General features: G+C 45.8%; 1 protein-coding gene across 1 annotated transcript in view; it reads right to left on the reverse strand.

Annotated features, from left to right (window-relative positions):
- cnppd1 (cyclin Pas1/PHO80 domain containing 1) overlaps nucleotides 1–13536 on the reverse strand; it is a 34069-nt gene extending 20533 nt beyond the window's left edge. The window contains exons 1-2 of the mRNA XM_078227846.1: nucleotides 13451–13536; nucleotides 1404–1506 (exon numbers count right to left, since the gene is read on the reverse strand). Of these exons, the coding sequence (XP_078083972.1) occupies nucleotides 1404–1506; nucleotides 13451–13519 (172 nt within the window). The 5' untranslated portion in view covers nucleotides 13520–13536. The remainder of the gene's footprint in view (nucleotides 1–1403; nucleotides 1507–13450) is intronic.
- Between the last annotated feature and the right edge of the window lie 579 nt (nucleotides 13537–14115).

Below are 14115 nucleotides of genomic sequence, written 5' to 3' on the forward strand. Positions count from 1 at the left end.
ATTTCCCATGTTATGTATGCTCTGAATACTGAGCAACATCACTGGTGACTAGTAACGAATTCAAGTTGTATAAATGTATATAAAATTACAATGACCTTTTGGGACTTTAGAGGGCAGAACTGGGGACAGTGCTATGATGTCAGAGATGCTAAACAGAGACAATGATTGCTTGCTCAGGAGATCTTACGGGATCTATAGTTCTCCCTGTCCCTTGGCCAACATTCATCCCATAACCGACATGACCAAAAACTAAATAACTTATCATAGAATCCCTACAGTGCAGAAGGAGGCCATTTGGCCCATCAATTCTGCACCGACCACAATCCCACCCAGGCCCTATTCCCGTAACCCCACATATTTGCCCTGCTAATAATCCCCCTGACACCAGGGTCAATTTATCATGGCCAATCAACCTAACCCGCACATCTCTGGACTGTGGGAGGAAGCCAGAGCACCCAGAGGAAACCCACGCAGACATGGGGAGAACGTACAAACTCCACACAGACAGTGACCCGAGGCAAGAATTGAACCCGGGTCCCTGGCGCTGTGAGGCAGCAGTGCTAACCACTGTGCCACCGTGCCGCCCATTATCATTTGTTTGACTGATGTCTGTGGCATGTTGCTTTGTCCGGGTCCACTGTCATGCTTGCCCACATAACAAAATCACATTTCAAAAGTAATTCAATGGCTATAAATTGCATGAGAATGTCTGAAGAATGTGAGAGATCCCTCTAATTACAAGCTCTTGCCTTTTTTAAAAAAATAGCTCGACCACATGGATATGCACAGATCTGGGAAAACAAACGGCAAGTCTGTTTGTAAGCAACCACCATACCCCTTAAGCCAAGTGTAACCTCAACAACTGGTCATTGGGAATGTACAACTGCTGCATCAACATTTCTGCAATTAGACTTGCGCTGAATATCAAGGCATCATCTATATCGCAGTGTTCACGGTGACATTACTGGGAGCTATGACTGTAACACTACATTCTGCACTCCTTCTCGATGAACGGTATGCTTTGTCTGTATCACGAGCAAGAAACAATACTCTTCACTGTATACTAATATATGGAACAATAATAAATCAAATCAAAATCAAAACATTGCATCACTGGTGGCCAGCAGTTTGGTTTAAAATGGAATGTGCAAGCTATTGGCCAAAACAGGCTGGTACACCTCGACAAAGGGATAAAGCTGTGGTCAGAAAGACCACAGCCACAATGCCCAAAGAACTGCAAATGTAAAACCTGTATTTATATGGTTCCTTAAGATGCAGCTGTCAGCATTCTGAAATCTTCCCATAACACATGTTTCTGCAACCCTCAGCAAATTATTACGATTAGAAATATTTTTATCAAGGAACTAATCAAAGCCTTGTATGTCAGTAAGATACACACGTACCAGTGACAGGACAGGACAGAGCGTCCATGTTGTAGTCCATGTCCCGACTGTAGTAGAGTCGCTTTTTCACTCTCTCCGTCAGCTTGCTGTGGCCAGGAAGAAGCTGCAGAGAGAAATAACGGCAAGCGTTAGCTGAAAGAATACCTACTGATGCCTCTGTCCTAAAGGGGGACTTAAAACTTTTCAGTTCCACGATAAATCTCAGGAAACCAAAACTCCACAAAAGACCACCAGAGTTGCAGCCAGGCAGCCGTACAAGTTTGCATTGGTATACAACTTTTACAGCAGTAACAACATCCCAAGACCCTTCACAGGAGTGAATGTCAAAGAACATTTCACATTCAGTCACGTAAGGCGATATTGGGATAGGTGACCAAAAGCTTGGTCATGGAGGTAGGTTTTAAGAAATGTCTTAAAGGAGGAAAATGAGACAGAAGGGTTGGGAAGTTTTAGGGAGGGAATTCTGGAGCTGAGAAGGCACAGCCATCTATGATAGAGCGATGAAAAGCATGGATGTACGAGGGGCCAGAATGGGGGAGCCTGAACATTATGCTGCAGAGTCATCAACAAATCTGTGACCAAAGTTATTGAGAATTACACACATAATCTTCCTAAGGGAGTGCCATTTGCAGGCAACACCATGGACAAGAACAAGAGGTGAAAAATACATTAGCCAGAATTTTGCAGTCAGTTACAGCACTTGGCGCTGGCCTTGAAGAAAGCTGCCTGTGGCACTGTTTTGAAGAATAATAAACAGGCAGTTTATCCATCAGCAGTGCCAAAAACTAACAAACTGTTTATTAATTTCACCACCATCTCTCCACTAGCACTAAGTTGTCATAGCTAATGAAAAACTCAAAGCAGAATTCAGTGCAGGCTTACCAAGTTAAACATGAAGGACTTAGTTCAATGGCTAACTTCAATGTCTGGTCTGTGCCCAAACCATACCACAGCAAGAAGTCTCAACACCAGGTTCAAGTCCAACAGGTTTATTTGGAATCACGAGCTTTCAGAGCGCTGCTCCTTCATCAGGTGAGTGGAAGTCTCACAACCTGGTGTTGTGAGATTTCTTACTGCACCCACCCCAGTCCAACGCCAGTATCTCCACATCATGGCTACCATCGACACAGACAAACCGCCGGCTCAAAGTGGAGAGGATCTCCAAGAAGATCGCACATATTGACAGAGATATCAAGTTTTTACAAAGATGCAAGAAAGCAGTCAAAATCCCAAAAGGACTACAGATCACAAAAAATTCCAAATAAACCTATTGGACTTTAACCTGGTATTGTGAGACTACTTACTGTGCCCACCCCAGTCCAACACCTGCATCTCCACATCATGGGTACCATACCAAGTGTGTTATTTCCATGTAATCTAGCGTTATCCCTTCCACTTGTACTGATTATGCCACGGTCAGTCAAGGGTTTATTTGTCGATAGCCTCTGATCGCCAGTGTAAAGCTGCACTGGCAATGTGTCACTAAAAAAAATAAACCTCGATAGGAATGACTCTAAACTTTGTGGATAAAATTACTGCTTTGCAGATAGCACCTAAGAATCAATATTGTTTCCAACTGATATTAAAAATGTCATTCAATTCCTGATGCTGGCTTAAAAAGCAGTTAAATCTGTCTCTGCAGGCTCTGCCGATAACGTGTTACTCAGTCTAGTTATTGAGGTCACATTTAGGGCAATAGCATCATTACAAAGCCGGTTCTGACCCACTTTTTGTTCCTTCTGGTGATTGGCTGGTCCACCAAAGCATAAAGAGTAATCAGAGTGTTCCCTCCCATCATATCCTGGTCAACAATTCAGCGTCCGGCAACAACAGACAATGTTGCCGTCATGATGGAACCTGGATCTGTCAACTAATATTTTAAAAGTCTTGTGCATAGGACGCATTTGACACGTTGCTGACTGGTTCCAAGTGTAGCAGCTGTAAATTAGATTGAATGAGACAAGGAACATAGAAATCAAAACCAACAATAAAACCCCCTCAGAATCTCTACAGTGCAGAAGGAGGCCATTCGGCCCATCGAGTCTGCACCAACCACAATCCATTCTAAGACGACGCTATTTCACAGGAAGGCAGCAGTGGACTTCTCCTCGGTGTCTTGCTCAATAATTCAACCCTCAGCCAACATCATGAAACATAGAATATAGGAGCAGGAGGAGGCCATTGGGCCCTTCGAGCCTGCTCCGCCATTCATTACAATCATGGCTGATCATCCAACTCAATAGCCTAATCCTTCTTTCTCCACATAACCTTTGATCCCATTCGCCCCCATGTGCTACATCTAGCCGCTTCTTGAATACATTCAATGTTTTGGCATCAGCCAGTTCCTGTGGTAATGAATTCCACACGTTCACCACTCTTTGGGTGAAGAAATGTCTCCTCATCCCCATCCTAAATGGTCAACCCCAAATCCTCAGACTGTAACCCGTGGTCTGGGCTCCCCCACCATTGGGAACATCCTCCCTGCATCTACCCTGTCTCGTCTTGTTCGAATTTTATAAGTCTCTATGAGATTCCCCCCTCATTTGTCTGAACTCCAGCGAAAACAATCCTAACCTAGTCAATCGCTCAATGAAAAAAAGATTACTTCGTTCATCATCTCATGACAGTTTGTGGGAGTTTGCTGAGCGCAAAGTGGCTGCTGAATTTCCTGTATTATACCAGTGATTGTACCTCATGGCTGCAAAGTGTTTTGGGAAGTCCCAATATCATGCAAGGTGTTCTGTAAATGCAAACTATTCTCTCATCATGCAGGCATTCTGATCTCGCTGGTTATTTATCTCATTGTTGGCTGGACGGTTAGTTTGTGATATGGGGTGATGCCAACAGTGCAGGTTCAATTTCCGTACTGGCTGAGGTTATCCCCGAGGTGTGGTGACCCTCAGATTAAATCACCACCAATCAGCTCTCTCTCTCTCAAAGAGGAGAGCAGTCTATGGTCCTCTGAGACGAGGGAGACATTTACATTTAATTCTAAATGTACCACCTCTGCGAGCCGAGTAAGCAGCAGCATCTAGCTTCAGCTACTTCCATTCACGCCTGCATCTCAAGTTCAGGCCACTCTTAATAGTCCCTTTGCTTTGAATCACCAGGTCCCACTAAATTGGATGGGGGTGCATCGCAATGCAGTGCAACCCATTGTCTGAGGACCGAATGGAAAAATGCTTCATGAACCTAGGAGGATGTTTTCAGAAAGAAAGTATTTTATACAAAACAGTAAAGCAATACTTCAAGGAAAACAGAATACTTTACACAGAAAACATTATCTTCTGACCTTGCTAGAAAGTGTTCCATACACAGAGAACCATTGTAACACAGTACTTATTGTCCCTCCCTGAATATTGAATTATGTAGTAGAACAGCAGTAACTTTTTAAAATTCATTCTAGGGATTTGTGCACTGCTGGCTAGGCTAGGCGAGCATTTTCTGCCCAATGCGAATTGCCCTGAGAAGGTGCCGAACTGCCTTCTTGAACCGCTGCAGTCCAGGGGACATGAATATAGCTGAGGAGGACACTGGGTTGCAAGGGAGTAGAATAGACAGTATTACAGTTGATAAGGAGGATGTGCAGGATATTCTGGAGGGTCTGAAAATAGATAAATCCCCTGGTCCGGATGGGATTTATCCAAGGATTCTCTGGGAGGCAAGAGAAGTGATTGCAGAGCCTCTGGCTCTGATCTTCAGGTCGTCGTTGGCCTCTGGTATAGTACCAGAAGATTGGAGGTTAGCGAATGTTGTCCCATTGTTTAAGAAGGGGAACAGAGACTTCCCCGGGAATTATAGACCGGTGAGTCTCACTTCTGTTGTCGGCAAGATGTTGGAAAAAATTATAAAGGATAGGATTTATAGTTATTTGGAGAGTAATGAATTGATAGGTGATAGTCAGCATGGTTTTGTGGCAGGTAGGTCGTGCCTTACTAACCTTATTGAGTTTTTTGAGAAAGTGACCAAGGAGGTGGATGGGGGCAAGGCAGTGGACGTGGTATATATGGATTTTAGTAAGGCGTTTGATAAGGTTCACCATGGTAGGCTTCTGCAGAAAATGCAGATGTATGGGATTGGGGGTGATCTAGGAAATTGGATCAGGAATTGGCTAGCGGATAGGAAACAGAGGGTGGTGGTTGATAGTAAATATTCATCATGGAGTGCGGTTACAAGTGGTGTACCTCAGGGATCTGTTTTGGGGCCACTGCTGTTTGTAATATTTATTAATGATCTGGATGAGGGTATAGTTGGGTGGATTAGCAAATTTGCTGATGACACCAAAGTCGGTGGTGTGGTAGACAGTGAGGAAGGGTGTCGTAGTTTGCAGGAAGACTTAGACAGGTTGCAAAGTTGGGCCGAGAGGTGGCGGATGGAGTTTAATGCGGAGAAGTGTGAGGTAATTCACTTTGGTAGGAATAACAGATGTGTTGAGTATAGGGCTAACGGGAGGACTTTGAATAGTGTGGAGGAGCAGAGGGATCTAGGTGTATGTGTGCATAGATCCCTTAAAGTTGGGAATCAAGTAGATAAGGTTGTTAAGAAGGCATATGGTGTCTTGGCGTTTATTGGTAGGGGGATTGAATTTAGGAGTCGTAGCGTTATGTTGCAACTGTACACAACTCTGGTGCGGCCGCACTTGGAGTACTGTGTGCAGTTCTGGTCCCCACATTACAGGAAGGATGTGGAGGCTTTGGAGAGGGTGCAGAGGAGGTTTACCAGGATGTTGCCTGGTATGGAGGGGAGATCCTATGAGGAGAGGCTGAGGGATTTGGGATTGTTTTCGCTGGAAAGGCGGCGGCTAAGAGGGGATCTTATTGAAACATATAAGATGATTAGAGGTTTAGATAGGGTGGATAGTGATAGCCTTTTTCCTCTGATGGAGAAATCCAGCACGAGGGGGCATGGCTTTAAATTGAGGGGGGGTAGTTATAGAACCGATGTCAGGGGTAGGTTCTTTACCCAGAGGGTGGTGAGGGATTGGAATGCCCTGCCAGCATCAGTAGTAAATGCGCCTAGTTTGGGGGCGTTTAAGAGATCCGTAGATAGGTTCATGGACGAAAAGAAATTGGTTTAGGTTGGAGGGTCACAGTTTTTTTTTTAACTGGTCGGTGCAACATCGTGGGCCGAAGGGCCTGTTCTGCGCTGTAATGTTCTATGTTCTATGTTCTATGCAGTACAGGTCCACCCACAGTTGTGTATGGTGGCAGTTCTGACCCAGCTAGACTGAAGGAATGGTGATATAATTCCATGTGAGAATGAACATAAGGACAAGGAGCAGGAGTAGGCCATCTGGCCCCTCGGGCCTGATCCGCCATTCAATAAGATCATGGCTGATCTTTTTGTGGACTCAGCTCCACTTACCCGCCCGCTCACCATAATGTTTAATTACTTTACTGCTCAAAAATGTATCTATCCTTGCCTTAAAAACATTCAATGAGGTAGCCTCAACTGCTTCACTGGGCAGGGAATTCCACAGATTCACAACCCTTTGGATGAAGAAGTTCCTCCTCAACTCAGTCCTAAATCTGCTCCCCCTTATTTTGAGGCCATGCCCCCTAGTTCTAGTTTCACCCGCCAGTGGAAACAACTTCCCTGCTTCTATCTTATCTATCCCCTTCATAATCTTATATGTTTCTATAAAATGTCCCCTAATTCTTCTGAATTCCAATGAGTATAGCCCCAGTCTACTCAGTCTCTCCTCATAAGCCAACCCTCTCAACTCCGAATCAACCTAGTGAATCTCCTCTGCACCCCCTCCAATGCCAGTGTATTCTTTCTCAAGTAAGGAGACCAAAACTGTACACAGTACTCTAGGTGTGGCGTCACCAGCACCTTATACAGCTGCAACATAATCTTGCAGTTTTTAAACTCCATCCCTCAAGTAATGAAGGACAGAATTCCATTTGCCTTCTTAATTACCTGCTGCATCTGCAAACCAACTCCTTGAGATTCCTGCACAAGGACACCCAGGTCCCTCTGCACAGCAGCATGCTGCAATTTTTTACCACTTAAATAATAGTCCATTTTCATAGAATCATAGAACCCTACAGTGCAGAAAGAGGCCATTTGGCCCATCGAGTCTGCACCAACCACAATCCCACCCAGGCCCTATCCACATATCCCTACATATTTACCCACTAACCCCTCTAACCTATGCATCCCGGGACACTAAGGGGCAATTTAGAATGGCCAATCAACCTAGCCCTCACATCTTTGGACTGTGTGAGGAAACCGGAACACCTGGAGGAAACCCACGCAGACACAGGGAGAACGTACAAACACCACACAGACAGCGACCCGAGCCGGGATTCGAACCCAGGTCCCTGGAGCTGTGAAACAGCAGTGCTCACCACTGTGCTACCGTGCCGCCCATTTTGCTGTTATTCCCACCAAAATGGATGACCACACATTTCCCAACATTGTACTCCATCTGCCAGACCCTCGCCCACTCACTTAGATGGTTTGCAGCTTGGAGGAGGATTTGCAGGTGGTGATGCTCGCATATGTTAGCCATCCTTGTCCTTCTGAGTGGTAATGGTCACGCGTTTGGAAGGTGCCACAAGAAGTTTGGTTTTACTGACAATCTGACAGCTTTCATGGTTATTGATTCCCTGGTTCTGGGTGACAAATTGTCAGATTTATTTAATCCAATCTCACTACTTGCCACAACTCATGATTACTGGTGCAGTATTGCAATGGAAGGCTGCTGTACCATTTACTTGCGTCCAAGTGATAAGCAAAGTCGGCACTCCTGGAAACACATCACCAACTTCACCTTCAGCTTCAACATTTTCCGAAACACCAAAAGGCCATTCTGACCCTCTGACTGCCCTCAACCTTACCAACTAACCCCATTCTATCCCTCAACTCCTGACCTCTGCAGAAACAAACATCTTTGCCTCTTGAACTCATTCATACTGGTCACTGCACTGATTTTCCTTGGTAACCTACTCAGCTTATCACCATAAAAACGGTTTCACCTGATTATCCTTAACTCATTATTTGCTCGTTTGTAACTGCCACTCTCGGATTTTCCGACGCTTTGATATGGTGAAAAACAATCGCATTAATCAACTTTAACTTCAGTGAGATTACCTCAAATTCTCTCTTTCTGCAAACACAGAGTACTACACTTCTGTTACGCTTGGCAATAGGTTAACTTTCCTGATGCCAGAAATCGCTTTCGGAGCTGACTTCTGCACAATCTCAGGAGTAACAGTATTCTTTCGGAAGTTAAGGACTTGACATAGGACTCTGGATGAGATCCAACCAACCCTTAACAATAGACCAACCCAGTGACAATAGACCTCTTTCGATCTGCCCCAATTGGACTTAGAAGCTTCTATCAGGTAAAGGGTGACAGGAAATAATGAATGTCAGACTAAATATAAATGAGCTCTTTGTAAAGAGGCACCTAGCCCATTTAGGCTGCCATAGTGAACTTTCCAATGCAGCCATTTGGCTCGTCATAACTGGGCTGCGTCTCTGTTATCCATTAGAGCAATGAATCTAAATCATTGAAATACTTTTATCAATAATAATTTAAAGGCATGCTAAGTAAGTACAGCACATAAAGGAATAGGATATATATTCATTGAATCGCTACAGCAGCAGGAGGCGGCAATTTTGGCCCATCAAGCCTGCACCAACAACAAACCCACTCGGGCCCTATCCCTGTAACCTCACATATTTATCCTGCTAATCCCCCCGACACTAAGGGGCAATTTATCATGGCCAATCCACCTAACCCGCACATCTTTGGACAGTGGGAGGAAACCGGAGCAACCAGAGGAAACCCACGCAGGCATGGGGAGAACGTGCAGGCTCCACACAGTCAGTCACCCAAGGCTGGAATCGAACCCGAGGCCCTGGCGCTGTGAGGCAGCAGTGCTAATCACTGTGGCACCTTGCTAGTGATAAAGTATGAAGAAAAGCACCATAAACACCAGCATGGCTACATGGCCATTTTCTCTCCTGCCTATGTAAATATTGATCCATATAATTTTTAATGGCAATTATGGATTCTACTTCTATCAGTACTACTGACTGGGTGTTGAAAATGGTTTAAAAAATCCCTCCCAACTTCTCCCTTCATTCTTGGATGCTGCACATTCCTGGATTTAGCTCAAAACTCTTCAAATATTATTTAGAAACAATCTATTCAAATGTCCCAAAGCAGAATAATATTTACTTATTCATATTTTGCACTTGACTCTCCCTCCATACTCGGGTTCATTGGCATTGTTATTATATTGGTTCATGATAGACCAGTGAGTACTTGGGTGCATGAAGCAAGCCAATGAATCAACATGAGAGAGCCCACATTTGGCTGGATCTTTACCCTCATAAAATTTTCATCAGGTTGGAAGGTCTGCACATTTGGCAAACTTTTCTTTGGCTTCCCGAGTAGCAAGTGACATGTTATTTTTTCCATTGCTGAACATTCCAACTTCAACCTGGGTCAATAAGTGGTGACGGAGGCTGGGGTCACTCTCTGCTAATGGCCCAAAACTGCAGAAACGATTTGGCAAAGGTCTGCTCCCTACTCAGCAAGTTTGCGAAAGAACAAGTGAGTGTTGTGATCTTCTGAACAGATACAAAATAATCTGTCTCGGTTCACTGAAGGTCCAGAAAATTTAACAGCTCCCTTCCTGATGATGTATTATGATGTGGAGATGCTGGCGTTGGACTGAGGTGGGCACAGTAAGAAGCCTCACAACACCAGGTTAAAGCCCAACAAGTTTATTTGGAATCACGAGCTTTCGGAGCGCTGCCCCTTCATCAGGTGCTCCTTCATCTTCTCTCTCAAATTTTTACAAATGCACCATAGAAAGCATCCTATCTGGTTGTATCACGGTTTGGTATGGCTCCTGCTCGGACCACAAGAAACTACAAAAGGTTGTGAATGCATCCCAACCCATCACTCACCTGATGAAGGAGCAACTCTCCAAAAGCTCGTGATTCCAAATAAACCGGTTGGACTTTAACCTGGTGTTGTGAGACTTCTGATTGTGTATTAGACCTGTATTGACACCACACTGAGGCATCAAGTCTAAGTGGAGTTCTCTCAGGTGAAATTACTTCACAGCAACATGCTAATGATAGTAACTACACTCACAGCATACAGAATAGCAGCACTAAAACACATGCACATTAAAATTAATACAATAAGCAGATACAACTACCTAGTCTCTGGCTGTTCAGTCACCCAGATACTTCTGCATCGGTTGATTTGTTCAACCATTTGTTTCCTTCCTTTATTGTTCCCAGAAAATTCTTCAATGTTGCCCCTCCCAGTTATTCTCCTTGGTACACTCCCCATCTTTATCATTCAATACCCTTTATTTTAAAGTCATTCACAGAATGTGGCTATCGCCTATTTACCCTTGAAAACGTGGTGGTGAGCTGCCTCCTTGAATACAACACAAGGGCTTGCTGGGCCATTTCACAGGGCAGTTTAGAGTCAACCACATTGCTGTGGGTCTGTAATCCTGTGCAGGCCTGACCCAGAAAGGACATTAGTAAATCTGGTGGGATTTTACAGCAATCAAGTTGTTTCATGGTCACCATTACTGATATTAGCTTTTGATGGCAATTTTATTTAATTTATTGAATTGAAGTTCCCCAGCTGCCATAGGGTTTGAACTAACGTCTTTGATGTCCAGGCTTTTGGATTATTAGTCCAGTAACAAAAGTGGAAATGGTCGAGAACTTCAAGTTCCGAGCTGTCCAGATCACCAACAACCAGTCCTGGTCCCTCCACGCCAACGCTATAGTTTAGAAAGCCCACCAACGTCTCTCAAGAGGCTAAGGAAATTCGGCATGTAAGCTAAGACTCTCACCAATTTTTACAGATGCACCATAGAAAGCATTCTTTCTGGATGTATCACAGCTTGGTATGCCTCCTGCTCTGACCAAAACTTCGAGAAACTACAAAGGGTTGTGAACGCAGCCCAGTCCATCACGCAAACCAACCTCCCATCCATTGTCTCCGTCTACACTTCCCGCTGTCTCGGAAAAGCAGCCAACATAATCAAGGACCCCTCACACCCCGGACATTCTCTCTTCCATCTTCTTCCATTGGGAAAAAGGTATAAAAGTCTGAGGTCACATACCAACCGACTCAAGAACAGTTTCTTCCCTGCTGCAAGCAGACTTTTGAATGGACCTATCTTATATCAAGTTGATCTTTCCCTACACCCTAGCTCTGACTGTAACACTACATTATGCACCCTCTCCTTTCCATCTCCCCTATGTTCTCAATGAATGGTTTGTATGCTTTGTCTGTATAATGTGCAAGAAACAATATTTTTCACTGTATCCCAATACATGTGACAATAATAAATCAAATCAAACTATACTACTGATACACAGTTCAAACCCAAGGAGCACGATTGGCGAACAGCTAGATTAACCATTGAACCGCCAGTTCTGCCAGATCTCAATCTTCCAGTATCACCCTGTAAGGCAAGGGTAACCCCTGGATTTTGTTATCTATCAAACACCTGCTTGTCACCGCCACCAAGTTAGTAGGAACTTGGAAACAGGAGCCTGCCATTTAGGCCCTGGAACATTTTAGTACGGTCATGGCTGATCCATGACTAAACTTCTTTTCCCATATCCCATAAATACCTTTAATTAACCAGATAACAATCCCAGATTTACAATTAACAAATAACATAGCACCATTTGTCATTCACAGAAAGGAATTCTAATTTTCTATAAAGTCACCATAGTCCCAGATGACTATCGGGTGACTGGTGGTGATTTAACCGGAGAATCAGCATACCTCAAGCAAGGGGCAAGGTTGAGAAGGCAGGATAGGGGTTGAAGCCACTTTGTAGAATCGCTACAGTGCAGAAGGAGGCCATTTAGCTCATTGAGTTTGCATCAATAATCCCACCCAGGCCCTATCCCCATAACCCCATGCATTTTACCCGAGCTAATCCCCCTAACACTAAGAGGCAATTTACCATGGCCAATCCACCTAACCTGCACATTTTTGGACTGTGGGAGGAAACCGGAGCACCTGGAGGAAACCCACGTAGACATGGGGAGAACGTGGAAACTCCAAAAGACAGTGACCGAAGCCAGGAATCGAACCGGGGTCCCTGGCGCTGTGAGGCAGCAGTGCTAACCACTGTGCCACCCCCAATGGGGTGACTGGTGGTGATTTAACCTGAAGATCAGCGCACCTCAGGCAAGGGACAAGGTTGAGAATGCGGAACGGGATTTGAAGCCACGTTGTTGACATCATAAACCAGCTGTCCATCCAACTGAGCTAAACGGACCCTCATCTTGTGTGTGAATAAGTGAACCAACTTCACTCGAGTTTGGGTCTGATGAAGGGTCATCCAGAGTCGAAACATTGGCTCTATTCTCGCTCCGCAGAGTGCTGTCAGACCTGTTGAGTTTCCCCAACATTTTCTGTTTTTGTTTGCGTCTGAAAGGTCTGGCTGTAATCCCTCATAGTCCTGGACTCCCCAACTAATCTACCCCTTCAATACATTGAAAAGTTGACTAATTTGTGCCTCAGCAAGGTCAGGGCTGCCCGTCCAGCTGTTTCCATCCCTTTTCCTCACCCTCTAAGCTGCATGTCTGAGCCCAGAGCTCCGGCACCTCCAGCTCACACCCCCTCAGCCCCTCTATTGTCCATGGGAGCCAGACCCAACTCCACTGACCCCCATTCCCAGCAGGTAAACATCCCATTCTGCCCCCAGCCCAGCCACAACTGCCAGATTAAACAGCCTTTTATTATTATTTCAGACTGCAAATCTCAAAGCAAAGCCGGGAACGGATTGATGATAAAGATATTCATGCTGAGTGGAGGGCAAGCTGCCGCCTCCCAGCCCCGGGCGGCTTGTAATCCCGCTCACAGGCCCCCGAGCCGCGGCCTGGAGTTTGGAGCGGCGCCGCCAGCGTTGCGCTCAGCGCCGGGTAGCGAACTCAACCAAGTCCGGGGCGGGAGGCCCGGCTCAGTGAGCCGCCACCGGAGCCGAGCCCTGCGATCCGAATAGCCGCCTTGCCGCGGGAGAGACACTCACACTGAACTCCTGGAGCCCACAGCGCGGGAAGGAACGGGAGTCAAAGAGAGAGTCCACCCAGTCCGCCATCTTAGCGCAGGAGGGGGAGAGGGGCCAGGGGGAGGGGCATAGGGAAAGGGGCGGGGCCAAGGAGGGGGGAGGGGTCGGGAAAGAGGGAGGGGCCAGGAGAAAGGGGCGGGACCAGGGCGCGGAGGAGGGGCCAGGGAAAGGTGAAGAGCCAGGGCGAGGGGGCTGAGGGGGTGGGACCAGGGAGAGGGGGAGGGGCCAGGGTAAGAGGGGGGGCAGGGAAACGGGGCAGGGAGTGGGAGGGGCCAGGGAAAGGTGAAGGGCCAAGGTGAGGGTAAACACAGTAAGAAGTCTTACAACACCAGGTTAAAGTCCAACAGGTTTATTTGGTAGCAAATACCATAAGCTTTCGGAGCGCTGCTCCTTCCTCAGGTAAAGGAGCAGCCTGTTCCAAAAACTAGTGGCTTTTGCTACCAAATAAACCTGTTGGACTTTAACCTGGTGTTGTGAGACTTCTTATTGTGTTTACCCCAGCCCAACGCCGGCATCTCCACATCAGAGCAGGAAAGGAGCAGCCAGACTGAGAGAAGAGGAAACTGTACCTCAAAATTATAACATACTGTATGGCTGCTGAGCTTCTCTGGCACTTTCTATTGTGA

Source organism: Mustelus asterias, chromosome 14 (genome assembly GCF_964213995.1).
Source record: "Mustelus asterias chromosome 14, sMusAst1.hap1.1, whole genome shotgun sequence".
NCBI classification, from domain to species: domain Eukaryota; kingdom Metazoa; phylum Chordata; class Chondrichthyes; order Carcharhiniformes; family Triakidae; genus Mustelus; species Mustelus asterias.